At 42.0% G+C, this 19,535-nt stretch overlaps 1 protein-coding gene across 1 annotated transcript in view; it reads right to left on the reverse strand.

Annotated features, from left to right (window-relative positions):
- Positions 1–19,535, reverse strand: part of EPRS1 (glutamyl-prolyl-tRNA synthetase 1) — a 44,218-nt gene that overhangs the window by 21,453 nt on the left and 3,230 nt on the right. Inside the window, exons 4-15 of the mRNA XM_039883404.1 lie at positions 18,924–19,080; positions 17,752–17,891; positions 16,367–16,461; positions 12,812–12,938; positions 11,919–12,111; positions 10,326–10,497; positions 9,438–9,671; positions 8,740–8,824; positions 8,306–8,365; positions 3,244–3,354; positions 1,546–1,682; positions 490–697 (exon numbers count right to left, since the gene is read on the reverse strand). Of these exons, the coding sequence (XP_039739338.1) occupies positions 490–697; positions 1,546–1,682; positions 3,244–3,354; positions 8,306–8,365; positions 8,740–8,824; positions 9,438–9,671; positions 10,326–10,497; positions 11,919–12,111; positions 12,812–12,938; positions 16,367–16,461; positions 17,752–17,891; positions 18,924–19,080 (1,719 nt within the window). The remainder of the gene's footprint in view (positions 1–489; positions 698–1,545; positions 1,683–3,243; positions 3,355–8,305; positions 8,366–8,739; positions 8,825–9,437; positions 9,672–10,325; positions 10,498–11,918; positions 12,112–12,811; positions 12,939–16,366; positions 16,462–17,751; positions 17,892–18,923; positions 19,081–19,535) is intronic.

A 19,535-nucleotide genomic window follows, 5' to 3' on the forward strand; every position in this document is an offset into this window, starting at 1 on the left:
GGTTTTTCCAGTAGCTGGAATATTTCCATTTTCAACAGACGTTTCAAAAATTTAGTATTTAAGTACATGGAATGAAACAGTGAAGTGTTAACAAAAATACTACTTTTATTATATAATTTTTAAAGTTAACGTTTATAAACTGACTGGCTTCGGGAAAACTAAACTAAGCCAACTGGTGTCCCCGCAGATGTGAGCGAGTCCCCCCACCGAAGCATGAACTGCACTGCGCGCGGCCACTCGGGGGAAGGCACGCCGGCGAGGTGCTGAGTGGCCCGGAGCTGGGACGCCCGGCTCCGAACGCCAGCTCCGCCGCCTGCGGTGCGTCCTCAGGCGAGTCACGCTGCCTCCCTTCCTACCATCTGTAACTCTTTTCACATCTTTTTTTTATATTAATAAAATTCTACCAGTTTTTCCCATACTACTTGAGAAATCAACTACTTAAAACTAATGTTAAAAATTCTAAAGAACCAAAAGAGGAGGTCTGGTCACCTTACTGTCCCTGTTGACGAACTGCTTGAAGTCCTCGTCCCTCCCCAGCACCGGCTTTGTGATCAAGTGCTCGTACGTGACGCAGACCGCTGGGACGGGAGGAGCGCGCGCCGTGTCCGCCAGCCAAGTGATCTTCGTGGTCTTCTTGTAGTCTCTGTTCTCCAAATTCAACTTTGCATCAAGAGACACAATTTTTCCTTCTGCGTTTCTAGATATAAGATTAAAAAGTGTTCAAAGAAAATAAACTGTAACTGCCAGGAAAAAGCATTATTTTGTTCTGTATCTGCAGTAAATGGAGAAGGAATTTTCTTGCAAAAATTTCAAATCGAGTATTTATTTGAGCTTTTAATATGTGCCAGACATATACTGGTTGGTTCAAAATATAATCCTTGCTATAACGACACTAATAATCCACTGGAAAACAGGTCCACGTACATCTGATAAAGAACATGAGCATGTTTACAAATTTAAAGTCACCTGTAGCAAGCATTAAAAAAACTGAAGTACTATATTTAAAAACATTTAACAATCACCTGAAATCATACGCAAGAGCTACACAATTAAGATGTCAGAGTTTACGTAAATTAATCTTAGCATACTATGTTCCATTTATGTACCCTTAAAATCAAATTGATAAGTGTAGCACACTGTATAATAACTGGAAAGTTCATATTCGTCATTAAAGATCAATTTTAAAGCGGATTGTAGGTTGTTATATATGATGTTATATATATAATTCTGTCCAAAGAATCCCTCCGCCAGGCAACTGTACAATGACAGTTAGATAATAAAAAGGGGCCCCAAATCATCAGAACTATTTTTACTATATCTAGATGCAATAATTTTCATGATCACAAGCAAAAGCTATCCTGACACCCTATTAGGAAACTGGAACATATATGGAAAAAACACTGGTGTCCAGACTTTGCTCTATCTCTGCCTGGGCAGATTTACTGGTCAGCAACACGAAGAAATATAAACCAGTAACTTTTAATAAGTGAATCAATACAAAATACATTTCTCTTCCAAATCTATTTGCAAACGGACAGTTCTTACCTGTGTATCTTAGTGATGCTGATGTTGCCCCAGTTTATGAATGTCACCATCTCGCCCTCCGACAGCGTCTCCGCATCGGCACCTTCGATGAAAACTCTGGGGCTGTACCACACGGGCTTCAAGCCCACGTCCGGGTTCTGATGGGTGAAAAAGGAGAAAGCTGGTTGAAACAACTTACTGACGCCAGTGTGCAAATTCATTCGTGCTTCCATTTCATTGTTTAATCAACAAAAGCGAATCTGTGTTCATTTGAATACCAGCTCTGAGATACCGGGTTGGCCAACCGACCAATAATGCTACCGGAGCTGGACGAGGGGGCTGCCCCTTAGGCTGTCCTTCCAACCTACATCACTGTTTCCAGAGCGATGATAGGATCATTCGTCGCTCACTGTCCCTCCAATCAGAGTCTGCTTTATGGTCCTCAGAATCTCACTGCTTTTGCAGCAAAGGAGGAAATAAAGTCATTTCCGACCAGTGGCTGCAAAGCATTGCAGGACAACAGAGGCCACCTTAGCGGGGACTTGCGGATCTTTTGTATTTTAGAAAACAAATTTTAAAGATAAAATTTTATACGTATAGATAAACTTCCTGCCTTGTCAGTATGTATTATATGAAAAAGAAAAAGAGATCTGGGGAATAAAAATACTACTGAACTTATTAAATTTCAGGGGCTTTTTGGGCAGAATCAGAATGAAGGAAGTGTTAAGACCCTTGAAATAAATGTTAAACAGCTTGTTAAATCACTGTTCAGTGAAGGCACCAACGCACGTGAGAAAAATCAGTATGCTGTGACAACTTACACTATGCTGGGCTCAGCACAGAACACTCTGTGACAGGAACGACGAAGATGAAAATGCCACAGATCAAACTAAGTAATCGGGAGAGTCACTTAAAGTATGTTTCCTAACCCATTCACTCTTTTTTAATAAAGAGCAGGAATTTCACTTACGCTATCTGAACACATAGTCGGTTTAACAAAGAAGCACCTTTACAAAGTTTTATTCTCACCATTCAAATTTTAAACCGTTCGGTAAACTTCGCATTTAAGCTAACTGTAGTGGGTGGTATCATGCGTTAAATACCATTAGTCACCTGGCTGAGCAGTCAGATAAGACAAAGGCGAAGCTAAATGAAGGCACATGCACACACTCCCCAAATCGTATTAGGGTTCCCCTTAAAATAACTCAAGTCTTTAAAATCAAAAAAGAGCTAACGTCATGCATGGAAAGGCAATCAAGTAAGGCAGTAAGAGGCCATTGTGGTGCTTCGTGATGCACACCATCTCACAGTGAGTTAGTCTAGAAACGGTCACAAGCGAGGATATGAGTTATCAGTCTATCGGTACATAAGTGACTCCATGAACAGAATCCTGCTACGTAATGAAAATACATAGAGACAACGCACAGAGCTTCAGCGAAAGGATCTACCTCTGTTTCAACCTCGTCTTCCAAAATACCTCCAGGGAGAGATGAGTTCTGACTACACACTAAGCACCAACTGAGTGTAACAGTTCTATGTGATGTGCTGCAGATTATTACTAGAACAAACTTCTTCAGCAAGAAATCATTTGCTTCAATTAGCATCGAATTCTGACAAGTAATGTTGACTATTAAGGGACGCCCACGCCACGCCACGGCCACCACGAGCACATTTCCCTTCTCTAACAGAGAGGACAATGCGGTACAACTGCAAGGTGACCTTCGGGTGTTTGGCCACTTCTTTCTTCTCCTCCTGTGCTCCGGGGACGTTCACCAGGACCGCCTCTTTCTTCAGCAATGCGACGTACCGTGGGGCCACCGGGTCGATGACCTGCAACGAACGCATCCTCGTGTTAAAATGTTCTGGCATCTTTTAAAATGTCATAAGTAAAATAAAATGAAAGCACAGGAAAACTAACTGGCTTTTTTTGTTACTGCATTTACTAATTTTTTGGTTTATCTAGTAACTCTCCCACATTTTAAAGTCAAGTAGAAAAGGGAAAAACAATCATAAATGAAGACTACGTGAAGGACTGAGTTCCTTTCCAAGAATAACTACTGACAGGTGAAAAGAAGCCAATTAGTTAAAGCATTATATTAGAAATATTTTGAAAATAATTTTTAACTGTAGTATTAGAAGGTGAGGAAAAATTATCCTTGCGGGGTTATATATTAATCCTATAGGAAAACATGATACTCAATTTTGCATTGTTCGAGAAGTCCATGTTAAAGAAATATAGACATATATGTTTAGTATAATTTTTCATGATCAGTGTTACGTAATACATCCCCATCAAAAGCAAAATAGCATTAGGTCACTATAATAAGGCAATTCTATAGGTTAAAGGCATAAATGAAATACTTCTACTCGTCTGCATGCTATAAACAGGGCCTACTGCATTCCCAGTACTACCGAGGGCCTGGCACACCCAGGTAATCCATCAGAATCTGCAGATTAACCGTATGAGTGGTCACCCTGCGCTAACCTACTCTACCTCCAAAATAGCAGCAGCATCACCTGGATCTGATGCTTCTCACTTCGCTGCTCAATTTCAAATTATCCACGATGACCAAGCACAACAGCAGTGTTCAGACATAAATAAAGCACATGGAAGAATGTAGGCAGAAGCGAACGTACAGTCAAATAGCTCAGGGAAGGAGTGAGTTTCTTCCCATTAGGAGACAGGAAGCAGTGGTGTGGTTAATTAAACTGCACTGTGTGTGTCTGGTTTTGTACTGGATTTCTGGTTTGCTTTCAGAGTATTTTTTAGCTTCTGAAAAGAATGATATTGTGGAAACTCTGAATGAACTCGGAGAAGAAAACCTGCCTCAGAGGGTCATTCACAAAAGCACTAGAAGCTACTTTAGTCGCCCTGGTCTGCTGTATCTCAGCGGCTTATACTTCACGCCGGCACTAAATCAGGACCAGCCTCTCCAAGTTTACTCGTTCATTCTTTCCTTCCTTGAGGCTTAAAGGTCATTCTTACTGGTTAAGTGTTCTTTCTTTCAGCTTCTCCTGGACTAGAATGAGCAAAGATTTAATCTGTGACCCCTCGGTTCAGTATTTATGCCGCTAAGATGCAGGAGCTTTGAAGAAGCTGGAACTAGACAACTCGGCCTGAGCTACTTCCTTCAGCTTTCTCAACTGACAAAAGGAGCAGAAGACTGTTCTTCGCATTGACGAATGACAGGACTTGCTTCGGCACTGGCCAGCACGACCTCCGGGCCACTTAACCCTACAGGGTTAGGATTCACGTGGTCTGAAGTGCGGAAATCTGTTTTTAACAAGCATTCTACAGGATGGTGAGGGTCAGATAAGTCTGTGAAACCTGAGATTAAAAGAGTTAAGTCTTTTTCAGCTCTAAATTGTATACTTCTAAGAACCTCTGGACCAGTGGTTTTCAAAGTACTCCAGAGAGTCTCAAGAATTATAAGGAGCTGGGGACAGACACCAAGCAGAGGGACAAGGACAGGTGTGTGACTGAAAAGAACAGGGCTCTTGGTCTCCATCACACTCAAACTAGAACACATCCACTTTTGTGCACCGGGGTTACTCAAGATTTTTTCTTTTGAAGGGAAGACTTCCCTTATTTGGGGGAGCGGAGAGAGAAGTCTCTACATACTTTGGCTACTAGCTGGGGGCAGATGCAAGGGGGTCGAGATGAGAGTTAAGCTCTTTCTCCAAAGGAGCACACAGAGGGCTCCCGCCAATCTGGAATGAGCCCCCTTGTCCTTTGGCAGAAGATGCTTTAAACCAACGTTGCGTGACTGAGGGAGAGCGTCCTAAGGATGGCGATTTGGCTCTGCCCTTGGTGCTGCCCTCACGACGCCGTGGCATTACACTGAGTTCACTTACGTTTACCTGCAGAGCCTGGAAAGAAAGACAGAACAGGCTACAAAACAAGAGAACAATAGTTAGAGGTTAAAAGTGACATGAGCCCTTGTGAGAGACGTGTACCGCAAGGGTCCGAGGGAATGAAGTGAAGTACAAGAAGATGCCACAAAGGCGGACAGTAACAAGAAGGTACCCGAGCGGGATGACTCACTTTCACTACCGACCCAAACTCTAAACCGTGCTACGTTCTTAAGATGGTTCTTAATGATTAACGATCCCACAGACTTAGGCATAGACAAAGCAGCCTGAAAAATGCTCATCTACTTCCAGTCCCTCCCACACCCCCATGACGAAGACGCGAAGGATCTGTTTTCGTTAAAGGCACACGTCGAGAAGGAGCGGTAGGAGAGGAAGAGAGAGAGCAGGCCTCTGGGAGCTGAAAGCTGTCGGGAAGCAGCCAGGAACTGCCCTCCCCGACTCGACAAGAGAATGGAAGCTGATCTGTGGAAAGGGCGGTGTGTCGGGGTCGTGGCGGACCCCGGAGCAGCCGAGGTGAGACAGGGCGTCGAGTGAGTGTCTGATGCCAGGTGCGACGGTCCCCAACTTGGCTTTGAGGCCCCAGCGGCCAGGCCTCGGCACTGCATGCAGTAACTGCAGGCGACTCCCCTGGGAAAATGCGTAATCTAACATGAGATGGGGGGTCGCTGACCCTGATGCAGGTCTCCCGGCCAGAGCACGCCACACCGAGGCTCAGCTAACGAGCCCAACTCTTCCTTAGGGCTGCCAATCACTCCTTCGGTCCCTCACGTGACACACGAGCAGATAACTTTCTGGAAAATGCCCCTAACGTCAAAGGAAAAAAACAAAATGACCTGGAGGAAAGAGATAGTACAAGAGAAAAAATACTATTAATAAATATTATAACCATGGAACAGGAACAGGAAGTTATTCTGAAAATTCAGAGACTAAAACAGAGACCTGGGAAATAGGGTAGCGTAAATGAAGAACGCGAAGACGAGACAGAAAATAAGAGGGCAAATAACATTCGAGGACCAGTCGAGGAAGCCCGATATCTGCTCGAGAAGAGTTCCAGAGAGAAGAAAACATGGAGGAAAAAAACAAAGAAAAAGAATTCAACGGGTGCTATAGGTGTTTAAAAAAAAAAAAAAAAGAAAGAAAGAAAGAACGAAAGAATTCAAGAAAACTTCCCGGAATTGAAGGAATGAGTTTCCAGACAGGAAGCCAGATGTTCCTACAACGGATATGGATGAAACAGGTCGCCATCATGGAATTTCAAAGTGAAAAAGCAGGTCACATACGAGGTCTCAAGAAAGAATCTTCTTCATACAGGCTCCCCTTCTCGGGGAACTGCCAGAGGATGCGGGAGAGCAAAGCGAAAAGGTAAGAAAAAGAGACGGGAGAGCCAAGACCCGGACGACCCATCACAGAACGAAAGCGAAGGGAATCCCAGGGTGCCGGGGAAGCGGGCCTGGGAGGGCGGCTGGCCTCCCCGACCTCGCTCACACCGGCGCAGTGCGGAGGCTCTGGCGAAGACGCCTCCAGTACCTGAGGCATGTGAACGTTTTGGTAGGAAAGTTGTGACAAAATTAGAAAACTAAACAAATGAAGAGGAAAAAAAAACAATCAGTCAACTCAAGAAAATCAAGTTATGAGAAAAAGTAAGAAACCTAAGTCATCATCTTCCAAGAATGGAAGTCATCTGACGATGCCCAAAACGGAAACATCGAGTAGCGACTCACAACTCGTTCAGAGATGCAGGCAACGAATTCCAAAAGACTTATCTAGAAGAGCTGGAAGCGATTTATCTAGAAAAGGAAATGAAACAAGAGAGGGGGACATGCTGGTCACCGAACAGACCCTACGGAACTGATTACGGTGAAATGTGTTTCACGTATTTGAACTAAGAATACATGTATTCCTTCATTAAAACTTACAACTTTTAAAATTTGGATTATGAATAAAAAGTACATTAACTTTGCCTGTAAATTCCACTTGTATTTATTATTAGTAACTGCAGCAACAGAAAGAACCAATTGATTCCTTTATGTATTGAAAAACTGACTAACCACAAACAGACCAAACAAAACAAATTCAAGACACATGCGACAAGCAACTATTTCTTGAGGCAAGGCATCAGCACAATCAAGCAGCAATACAAAAAAAAAAAAAAAAGAATTCACAGAACACAATCACAGAAACCATAATTTGAAACGTGGCACTTGAATGATTTGCCTTATTATAGTGTCTAAGCGTCTGCTTCCAATTTAGTAATTAACAATGTCGATAGCAATATTCCTCATTTGACTTTCACTTAACAGTTAAAAAACTACATTTGATAAGACACAGGAATCTTAATTAATAAACCTTCAATACAGCTCAATGAAATATATCACTTTAAAACTGTCCTCTCAGCACACAAGGGAACAGTAGGATGGAATTAGCCAAATCTTCCATTTGCCACTAAGAAAACGGGAGGACGTGTTTTTTAATTTGTGATGGATTTGTATAAGCAAGTCTTTTACATAAATGTGATTGTGCTTTGAAGCTGTGTAACAGCTCAGTTTATAACATGTAATATGCTAGAAGCTATGTGCTAAGTAAGCAAATAAAAGCGTTAAGTAATACCTTCTTACAGAGAGCTCGCAGCTTGAAAGCAGAAAAATGAAATGCAAAGTGTTCATCAAAGATTTAAGGAAAACGCTGTCACTGTTCCCCATGACTCCAGGTTTGCCCGTTTTCATCGCTGTTAGTTATTTGGTATTAGTAGGCTTAATGCTCTATGTTTAAAAAAGGAAAACATTCCATTTTCCTGAAGTCTGCAAACTGACAATATTCTTCACAAACTTCTCTCTACAGTGAGCACACTGATGAATTCCACATGTGGGCATTAGGCATGAGAGACGAGGACGAGAGTCGAAACACGTACCTTTTTGTTAAATGCCCAAATTTTGTCCCATTCCATGTTCACGACCGAACGTGAGGAGCCCTAGAAAAACAGTAACACTATGACTTACAGGACAAGAAGAATTCTTTAGAATGTTTTCTTTAACAAGCTATGCATGTTAGAAAAAAGAATTACTTGCAAGTGTATTTCCACTGGAATATACAATTCATCACGCACCAACTAATTTGTTTATCCTGAAAAGGTAGAGTCTCCCACCCTAGCTTAGGAGTTTAAGACATTCTCAATTTTCCACTATTATAAGCAGTGCCAAACATAGTCTTTTTTTTTTAATTCTGTCCTTGCATTATAAGGAACTAACAACAGAAAAGGAAGAATGAGAATAATAAAGATCAAAGAAACAGGATTAGACGCTTGAAAACTCAAGCAGAGGATCTGGACGAGAAAGTAGGACGCACCTGGGCAGCGATGAACTGCTTCAGCCCTTCAACCGTCATCCCCCTTCTCAGGACCCCACGGACCGTAGGGAACCTCGGGTCGTCCCTGGAAACAGGAACATTTTTAAGCGCCAAGGAGATTTTTTTAACGTGTGGTTGCAGAGAGTGCAGAAAACTTTAATAAATGCTATTACATTCAGCTTAAAACCACACGGAGTAAGAGCTGGTATGTAATTGGACAGATCCCAATAGCAGAAAGCCCAAGTTCACGGCAGAGGAAAACTGCCTCCAGCAGCACCTCTCAGTGAAACACACACACTGCTGGGGACAGTAAACACATACTTGGGGAATGACACAGGTGACATCCTCAGATATGGCAAACCCACGCATTAAAACGTCACTTGCTTTTTATTTCACAAACAGTCCAGGTCCCCATTCTACATACGACCACGAGACCAGGTCTCGAAAGACCAGACTCGCAACTGCTCCTCCATCAAACGCTGAGACCGGCAGAGGATGCGTCCTCGTGCGTCCCACTCCAAGCACCCCGCTTCACAGCGTACGTGTCTGCAGCACTCGCCCCAAGGGGAAGGGGGACCCAGTGTGCTGGAGGAAGTGAGGACAGGGACGGGAACCCCACAGGCCTCCCCATCCCGCCTCCCACCACTCGGTGTGCAGTGCACGTGTCCTGCCTCTAATTCTAGGTGACAGTGACGTACCATCCATCTACCAGTCCTTCGTCGACAAACCACGTGAGTTTTCTCTTCGACAGCACTGTGTTGTTGAGATTTAGCCGACTATACTCCCAAATATACGGTTTTCTTATGCCTAAAGCTTCAATAATCCAGTAAAACTGCTCGTCTCTGTCATGGTATTCTGTGGTCCTCAGGGCGTGCGTGACACCTTCGATGCTATCCACGATGGGGCAGGCAAAATCGTAGGTGGGATAAACACTAGAGAAGAACGGGAACATTTTGAAAAGCAGCATGAAGCGTCTTACCCTTTCTGTCTTAGACGAGGCATTAGAAACAGCAATACTAATTTGAAATATAATTCTTTAAGAATTTTTTAAAAACTGACATGTTTATGACTCATAATAATCAAAGTATATTCAAATGTCATCAGACTTTGAGAACAATGAACCAGTTACCCACTCAATATTCAAACAGAAAAGGCCAATTTGCAATTTAATGAACAACCGAGTATTGGCACCGCAAATTCTACAATCGTATTTCTGTAATGACCAATGTATGTGATGGGAAGAAGCAATAAACAATATACATGATAATTTTAAGGAAATTTAGCTTTTCAGTATCTTAATTAATCCCACACTCAAGTAAACTGAATTACTTTTGTAACTAACTACATTCAAGAACAGAGTGCTTCCTCTGAAAAGCAACGTCGGGCAGACTTGCCAGCATTTACAGACGGACATCACCACACGATGTAGTGTGGCTTTAGGTGACAGGAGAGGCTTGGCCCCAGGCCAGCGGACCTGATCATGGGCGAAGACTGGGCCCCCTGACCACTGCGCAGCACCTCCGCTGACAGAGAGCATCAGAGTAAGGCGTGGCAGGTGGCGTCGCATAAAGCGGGGTGACACTTACTTGTGCTTACTTCCGGTCCTCGGGTGGGGCTGCGTTTTGCAGCGGTACAGGGTGGGGTCCCTCATGCAGCCGTTGTTACTGCTCATGTCGATCTTGGCTCGCAGACAACAGGACTGACCGAACTGGCTCCCTTTTTTCATTTCCTCCCACATTTGCAGGTTCTTCTCGACAGCTGTAGAACGAGAGTTATGTTGCAGTTTATCTAGCGTGTTCCCAATCGGGTTGCATTCAAATTATTTTAGTAGTCCTGTAATTTGATATAAATTCTCGTGTTCTGGTTTTATATGATAAGCAAACTCCACTAGTTTCAAGGTACTGCCACAGTGTCAATATCGGATGCTGAAAGTAAATGCGTTATTTTTTATACAGAGGTCTCACAAACCCCGCAGGACGTGTACTCCGTAAACCCGACCTAGAAGTCGAGTCAGCGCATCCCGCCGACGCCGTGCGACGTAGGCTGCGACAGCAAGCCTGCGGCCGGAAGCTTTCTCTCATCCGATGCCCTCTCTCCCAGCACGGGCAGCCCCTGCTTGCCCAGTGAACACTGTGCCTTTGAAGCAGAAGCATCCTGTTCCTTTGCCGCCTCACGCTCAGGGGACAGACCGGTCTGGCCCGGCCCGCGGGGCCCACAGGCGTCGGCGCTGCAGCCCGTGCCCGTCTGAAGAACACGGCTCGGGCTGAGAGCCTGAGCCTGGGGACTCCCTGAAAGTCCCTTCGGTCATTCCCGAAGGCAGCAGGACACTGGGAGCCAAGAAAATGACAGATGACAGAAAACAGACAGCGATACAAGTTTAATCCCAGGAAAAAGACCTCTACCCCAAGTGACTAAAGTCCTGTCTGGGGCAGAACATCGAAAACCTGCCCCATATGGATAAAAAAAAGCAATGATTCTCTGCAGAAATTCTACTGAAGATATGATGGACTCTTTACCTGCTCTCAAAGAACCAAGTTAGGTCTATAAGTCCAGTTGTTATCTAGCTCTAAAAATGGGGAGAAACTTAAAAGAAATAATACTTCTGCAACAATCTGAATTTACTATACTTCCCAAATGTCACACTGAAGAGGTCTGAACAGTGTGGAAGTTCTGGGAACATAATTACAGAATGAAAACAGCCTGATTGTGAAGCTCGGGGGACAAGTAATGAATAAGAAAGATGCTTTTTGTCAAGTGGTATTTCAGAGATACAGGATAAATAACAAGCTTATGTACGATATTCACATTTACCCACTCGCTGAAAGGAAGATCTAGGTACGAATAACATTATCATCAAACGTTTCAGAAAAACTAAGTATGTGAGAAAAATACGAAACTGCTGCGGAAGGATCATTCAAATGGATGGATGAAGACGCGAGACTGCGCGCGGTAAGGGACGCGCTGAAGGCACACACGTCACGCGCCGCTGCGACGCGAACGAAACGGTGCCAAGGGGAAGATGACAGAGAAAAAGGGTTTCGAAGAGCTGAACTAACGTAGGAGCCGTTTTCCCAAATGTGTTTCAAACCAGCACCCTTCCTCGAAAAGAAGCCACGTTCTACTCAAGATGCGGAATACGAGAACATCGACTAAACTATAAAACACTAAATGTGCCTTACAGTTGCTCCTGTGTTTGGATTCTATCCTCTGCTCACGTTCAGCTTTCATCTGCTCGGCGGGAGTGTCGTCCACGTACGCCTTCCCTTCCCGGATCAGCTTCTCTGCGTACTTCATTATCGTCTCAAAGTGATCTGACGTGTAAGTAAACTGATCTGGCTTGATATGCAACATCGCAACATCTTCCAGGATCACCTGCAATGAGAACCCAAAATAACCACCAGTTTATCTGTTGCATTTCCGTGTGTATTTTCAATCCTTGATACTGCATTTGGGCAAATGTAATAATACACCATCAGTCTTACATAGCCTGAAAATGGCTGTGGAAGTTGCATGACATTAGCTCGAAAAAGAAAAAAAAAAAAAATTCATTACACTAGTCTCCGAATTTTCAGCTGAGAAAGCTGATCTTATGATGGAGCTTTCCGTTCACTCTGGAAAAGCTAGTTTTTATTGGTCGTACTGACAATCGTTTGCCCTCTCTTCGGATACATTGCAGTGCTTCTGAATGAAGATGATTTAAGGGGCTAGGAAACCTTCACATCTTCCAAACCTACTTAGTGTCTGTTTCATTCATAAACTTAAAATGATACGACAAAAAGGAAATCTGCCTCTCGTGGCCAATTCATTTAAGGAATCGGTAATTGGAGGAAAATGTGGCACTTAGGTAAACTCTATAACTGAGCAACAAAGAAATAAATTGAAGTTTTTTTGGGGGGATGGCAGCTCAGCATTTCTTGGCTCAGGTCTCAGACACAGAATATACAGAGGGGGGAGGGGGAAGCGGCTATGAGAACAAACGTAATTTAGTATTCTGGTACCATGAAGGTATCGGGTCACCCTCTAATTTCAATGAACTTTTCTGACAAAGGGTCATCACTACACCTTTAATTACCTTCTCAAAATCTTCCTTTTCTTTTTCAGGATTTGTGTCATCAAATCTCATGATCAGTTTCCCTTTAAAGTTAACCTGGTAGTGCTGGTTCAGAAGAGCAGCTTTCGCATGCCCAATGTGTAAGTAACTAAAACAAAAACATTTCACAAAGAAACTCATTAACAGGCTTTAACTAAAGACTTAAACTTAACCTTTCTGAGGAGATGAGAACTAAACAAAACTCCTTCTAGTTGGTAGTCCACTCATATTTTACTTTCTAACAAGAAGTACTGTGATAGAAAATCTGACCCTGACAGGAAGAAAAAGACTATCACATTATAAAATAGTCATAATAATGTCATATGTAAAATCTCATAAAGACAAGTTATTTACACACATTACAACCTTAAGGAGAATCTCCTTTTTCTTTTTTTACGGAGAAATAAATAGTCGTTTAGTTAGAGGAAAATTACTTCCCAAACTGTTTAAATGCTACGCAGCAGTGTACCATTAATGAGACCTGATGCTACTAAGAACTGGCAACCACTCGCTCACGTGAGCAAGAAGCACCAAGGATGCCAGTGTCGCTGTGATATCAGAGAGCACACAGAATCAGGGACACAGAAAAGCTACTTCGGTTTTCCTAGAAGCATAAATGAAAGGATTTTAAGTAAATGATCTTCAAGTTCTCGTCCAATACCAACACGCCATGAACCACACACCCTATGAAAATGCTCTTCTCTTCCCGTGGGCAGCTGACAATGATAATGAATAAAATAAATCAGAGGCACCGTTGGTAACGGTGCACATCAACATTCTCCTCTGTCGACGAGGTGGGTAAAAGGTCACATCCTATACCACTAATGTTGAAAACACACTTCATAGGGCAGCAAACAAGGCATGAATCATGGAAGCTTAATCTGCTCTCACTGATTTTTATTAGTTTCAGTTCATGACGCTGGCTGCAGTCACACTGTTCCACACTCACACCTCTGTCTCAGCTGGTAGCTACTGGGGAGGAAAAAGTAGACCACTTCGTATGTCTTTATGTCAGTTTTAAAATCGATCCTTTAGAAATTCACATGGCATTCTGGATTAATGATTCAATTTTAAGAAGGGTTAATATGCACAGCTTAATGCAGACAAGTACAATGCAATACATTTAGGGTTATTCAAAACTTTCTGCACAAAATAAAGGGCTGTAAGTGGTATCCCAGATGAGATTCTAGAACAAAAAAAAGAACATTAGGGAAAACCAATAAAATCCAAAAACAGTATGGAATTTAGATGATATCTCAGTACTGGCTCTTTAGTGGTGACAAAGGTACCACATAAATATAAGACATTCTCATTAAGAAAAGCTGTGTGAAAGGTATATGGGAACTTTTTGTACTATATTTTTGTACTATGTTATATTATAGTTCCTGTAAATTTAAAACTATTCTATAATAAGAAGTTTTATTAAAAACAAAATAGAGAACTGTGTTACACCCGTGACCTGCTATACTCATTGTTAAGAAAAGAAGAAATGACTAATAATCACTGACTACCTACTGCATGACAGTTAAATGTGCTAGGCTTTACATACAGGAATAAATTTAAGAGGGGTGAAGAAATTAAACCATTCTTACAAAGATATGATTTCTAAATCTGAATTAATGTGTGCAGTTGTAACTTTTTAAAATCTCAAGAAAGCTAACAGGACTATAAAATAGTCACAAGATAAATAATCGGCCCAAGACAACCTGTATCAAAATAGCTAAAGAAAATAAGATTCGTGCTGCTTTAGACAGTACTGATGCTGAATTGGGCTTCTCCCACATTTAACAGACATAAGTGTATAATTTTAAGCAATATGGACTGCAGAGCCAGAGAGTGTAGGCTTGAGTTGGCAAGTTACTAAACGCTCTATGAATCAGTTTTGTAAAATGGAGAGTGGAGATAATAACAGTTCCTTCCTCAGAGAGCTGTAAGATGAAAAGAGTCACTATATGTGAAGTGCTTGGTTATTTTTACATATTAACAGGCGCTACGCAAATGTTAGCTAAGAATAAAAATTAAAGGTAAGAATGAAGCCTTCTGGTCTTTCATGCAAAACACAGGAAAAAAAAAGATTAAAAAAATGAAGAATTCTTTAGTAATACAAGGAGATAGGATCAAAATTTTGAGTATTTTAAAAACCTGAACGTTGACTTATAGTCCAAATCCCAAAACTGCATTCAGCCAAGAGCATGGTCTCTGAAAGTGACATAAGTTAGAACAGATACACATATTTTATACAGTGAATGATAAACACAGGGAGCTCGCCATTCAAGAAGTGACAGAAAACATAAAAGATCCAAAGGCAAATGGCATAGCTATGAACAACCACTGCTAAGAATGTGGCTTTTCTTAAACCATTGAACTCACTACCCAATGGGACGACCATGCACTCTCACGCCAAATACACAGAATACTGGGTGCTAGGGACTTTAAACTCCATAAGAGGCATTAGTCATGACTGATTCCACTCAGTCAACTACCAATCAGTCGTTTAATGATTTAGTCTGTAAATTTTCCAGAAGCATTATTTCTCTTTCATCTCCTTCTACCTATCCTATATTTTACTGCCTAAATCAACAAACTTAGAAAAGCAGAAAGAAAATGTAGAATGCCAATACTGATTTTGCGGTCAATGGTGCTTACGAAAAACTTATAAAGAACTATTAAGAACGGCTGAAATAAAACTGTTTCTTTATCTGCCACTTTTATTGTCTACACATTCCATTTACCATAGATGGGTAAGAATTTAGCTATAAAAGAAAATCTAAAATCATATGAAATTTGGAAAAAAAATAATCAACTCATTTATAAAACATGGCATAATACTTCTCTAATGGCTAGGTTCCTGAGGCTGCTTTAATAAGAGGCATTTTGTTCTATGATCACTGGAAGGGATCTATTACAAGGCCTGCTTCAAAGGAGCTGACAGGTGCGCAGAGGCAGAGGTTCCCCCTGCCTGGGGGTGCTAGGCAGTCTCGAGCCAGAACAGTCTTTTTCCTAACGAGCTAGTCAAATACTAATATTTTCTCTGGGTGCCAAGAGGGAAAAAGGTTGGGAAACCTGCTAATAATAATAAAAAAAAATTGAATAGGAATTGGCCTTTCGGGACTCTCCTTCTGTTATTTAGGGAAAAAAAAAATAACTTAAAATTAATTCTATTATAACTTCTTCTGCTCATAAAAGGATTGCTCAGGGTACAAATACAAATCCTTATGAAACAAAAGCCTACAAATCTCAAAGTGTAAATGACACCGAAGGCTTTCTATTTATGGATATTTTGCTATTATAATTAAAATACTATCTGGGGTAAAATACAAATGTCATCTCGTCTATTGACTTAATAAACTAAAACCATAAATTTAATACATTAAATGTCAATTAAGAAAGCATTAGGATGTGTAAAATTTTAATTCCCACAATTAAAATCTTATTTTCTTTTATATCATTAACCTATTATTATTAAAAATATTCGACAATGTCTGAAGATTTTCCACCGAACACATTCTATTGTAACTTTAAGTTATATTTTCTTACCCACTAGCCTCTGGAGGAAATCTGACAGTAACTTTTCCCATCTCAGCACCCGGAAGCTCAACAAATTTCCCAACATCCTGCTTTTTCTCAGGTGCCTACAAAGCAGAACAAAAACAAAAGTAGTTTTATGGTTAAACGTTTAAGAACATTACCCGCTATGTGCCGGGCAGGGTTATAAGAAAAATGGCTAGTACATCATCCTTGCACCTGAAGCCTCAAAATCTTGTGAAGGAAGTAAATAAAACCAAATACCAGTAACAGATATGTATACATTTCTGTTAAAGGAGGCCGTCAAAGTTCATCAACAGCATCTAGGGTCATCGGGAAAAGTGTCCAAGGAGGTAAGAACTAAGCTGGACCGTGAAAAAGAAGTGGCTGTGTGTCAGATGGACAGTGCGCAAAGGCATTCACTCCGAGGAAAGGAGGGCCAGCACAGGTGAGACCGAAGGCAGGGGCGGGCAGTGTGGCCCGTGAACGGTTAAGGAGGTGTGCCAAGGGGCTGGGCCAGGAGCTGAGATCGTCAGTTAGGTTCAAACGTGAACGTCGTAAGCCTGGTTTTTACGTTTTAGGCAATGGGAAGTTCTCAGGAGTAATGGGACCATTTATTTGTGTTTTCTAATATGATACCCAGGACAGTGCAGAGGCTGAACTAGAAAAAAGAGACCAAAGAAGGAAAATTCAGTGATGAGACCATGGTATTAAATCAAGCAGAGGGTAATGAGGCCTCAATACCAACCAACAGCAGTGGAGACAGAAAACGGATTGACAGATATGAGAAGTAACAACAGGACTTGTCGACGGGTCAGATGTGGAAAGTGGTGAAGGACGAGCGAGGATTCTTAGCGAAACTGAGGGGACTGTAGTGTCTTTATCCAAGCACGGAGAGGTTTTCAAATTTCACTGCTTCGGAAAGTCTTTAAATCCTAATTTTATTACGCAAGCGTAATATGCAAAACAGACCAAAGCAGAGCGACTCGGGCTGGGGGAGAGGAGCCCGGCGAGTGTCCTCTACTCACACCTTCCAGGGAATCGACAGACAGACTCCGCAGAAGCCCGGGAAGCCATGGTCAATGGTTCAAAAAATCAGAGAACAGGAGTCTTAGGAGGGAGAAAAGCTGGCGTAACTATAAAATCACGAGATTTCAGTTATTTGAAGTTTGGATTTCCTGAGGGACACGTCCTGGAAGATCATGATCTTCCAGACTCATAATTATGAAGATTAAGGCTTTATGTCGTTTCACAGTCATAAAGGCGAGCCAAGACTTAACGACGGCAGATTCGTCCAAGAGGATCCTTTCTCATTCATTCAAAGAAAATAAACTACAAATAGGTCTGGGGTCTCAGACAAATGGGTCAGCAATAAAAAAAATAAATAAAAGGCTTACCGCTTTGCCTTTGGTGGCTGAGACAGTCCACTTGGCACCTACTGACCGGAAGGCCTGCTGGGCTTCGAGAAAGCCAAACCAGCGCTTTACGTGGACTGGCGCTTGGTTCTGCTCCAACTGTCCCTGCCATGCAGCGTTTCCTAACGGCAAACATCATTTTAAAACCAGTCAATAAACCTGCAACTTCCAGAGCAAAGTCCCATTCAAGGTTAACTTACAGTAAATGAGACGACTTAGTTGTGTTTCTAGAATGAGATTTTAAAAATTTGGGCATACGTTGACGTGTCTTCTAATACTTGAACGTATTTTATAGAATTCATAAAGTTAATTAAAAAGTTTTCCAGTTCGGCTCATTGAAGCGAACACGAGACCCTGCCCCGGCCACCGCCACGCACCCGCTCTAAGGCCCATGTGGCCACAAAGCTACGTCGAGACGTTATTTCCCCTGCGTGTACGTTAAGTCAAAAATCAAAACACACAAAAATGTCACAATAAACCTACAGATGAAAAGGTCTAACTAGAAAAGGACTTCACTTTATGTTGGTTTTTATTACAACAATTTAATTTGGAGAGAAGCTTTAAACTACAAAAAAGTATAGAGATTAAAAAAAAACACACATAACTCCGACTTAAAGAATAATTAAACATTTTTGCATATTTGCTTCGTTCTTTTTTTTTTACAGGAAATAAACAAAACTTAAGTCCCCCTTGTACCTATCATCAATCCCATATTCTCACCTGTTGCAAGCTAGCTGTAGAAGATGGAAAAAGTGAGCCCCAAGAAGAACAACTCCAGGTCACCCCACCACCCCCTCACGCACACCTCCTGAGCCATCAGACAGCAGCGCCTGGAGAAAACTAACAGCCCAGACGGGAGGAGCTGACATAGTGGGACCAGGGCTTCGCTTCCTCGGCAAGAGCAACGTCAGCTCCAAAGGCGAGAGGGGAAGGGAGGTAGCAAAACAGACATGACATCTAGGGACAGCAGAGGACAGGGAATTCCTGCGATTGGACAGGGATAAAGTAGCCAGGGTGGTCGCTCCTTTGCAAGAAAGTCCTAACTGACTGCCGATAGATGGATAGATGTTCGTGTCCACAGAAGTGTGTGTACTTCTTACCCAGAAACATTAAATAATTAAAGTGGAACATTCGTCAAGAAGAAGTACCGATACCTTTCAGGGCGGCCCAAACACACACATCTGCTAAGCTCAAGGAGTTTCCAACCAAGTATGTTCTCAGAGATAGGCAGTGACTGAGCTCACGGATCGCAGCGGCAAACAAATCACACGAAGACAATTTTGTAGCACTAAACTCCAACCAGTGATCGATCTGTGAACACAAAGACAGGAAGGAAATGCAGCCCAGAGTTTAAACAAAAGCAACCAACCACAGTTAGTACCATGACTTTCTTATCTCAGTGACAGAATTTACCATGACGTGGATTCCATTCTGATGCCTGGGATCTAAAAAGACACTTAAATAAACACATTTTGTTATTTTTCTTTGCTTTCTTTTTTTTGCACGGGCACTGCGGGGTACTTCCCGGAAGAAAAAGAAAGGTATGAGAACTGGCAGCAGGACCAACCTGACTGGACCCAACAGGTGGCACCCAAATAGATTCACCCACTTGCAAAATTTAACAGTAAATACTTGGAAACTATTCTTTGTATTTTGAATTTGATAAGATTTAGGAAAGTTAGGATCTAAATGCAGTACTACAAATTAATTTACTATTGCTATAATTAAGGAATATACTTAGAAAGGAAAATGGAATCCAAACAATG

Source organism: Pteropus medius, unplaced genomic scaffold, assembly GCF_902729225.1.
Source record: "Pteropus medius unplaced genomic scaffold, Ma_sr-lr_union100, whole genome shotgun sequence".
Taxonomy (NCBI): Eukaryota; Metazoa; Chordata; class Mammalia; order Chiroptera; family Pteropodidae; genus Pteropus; species Pteropus medius.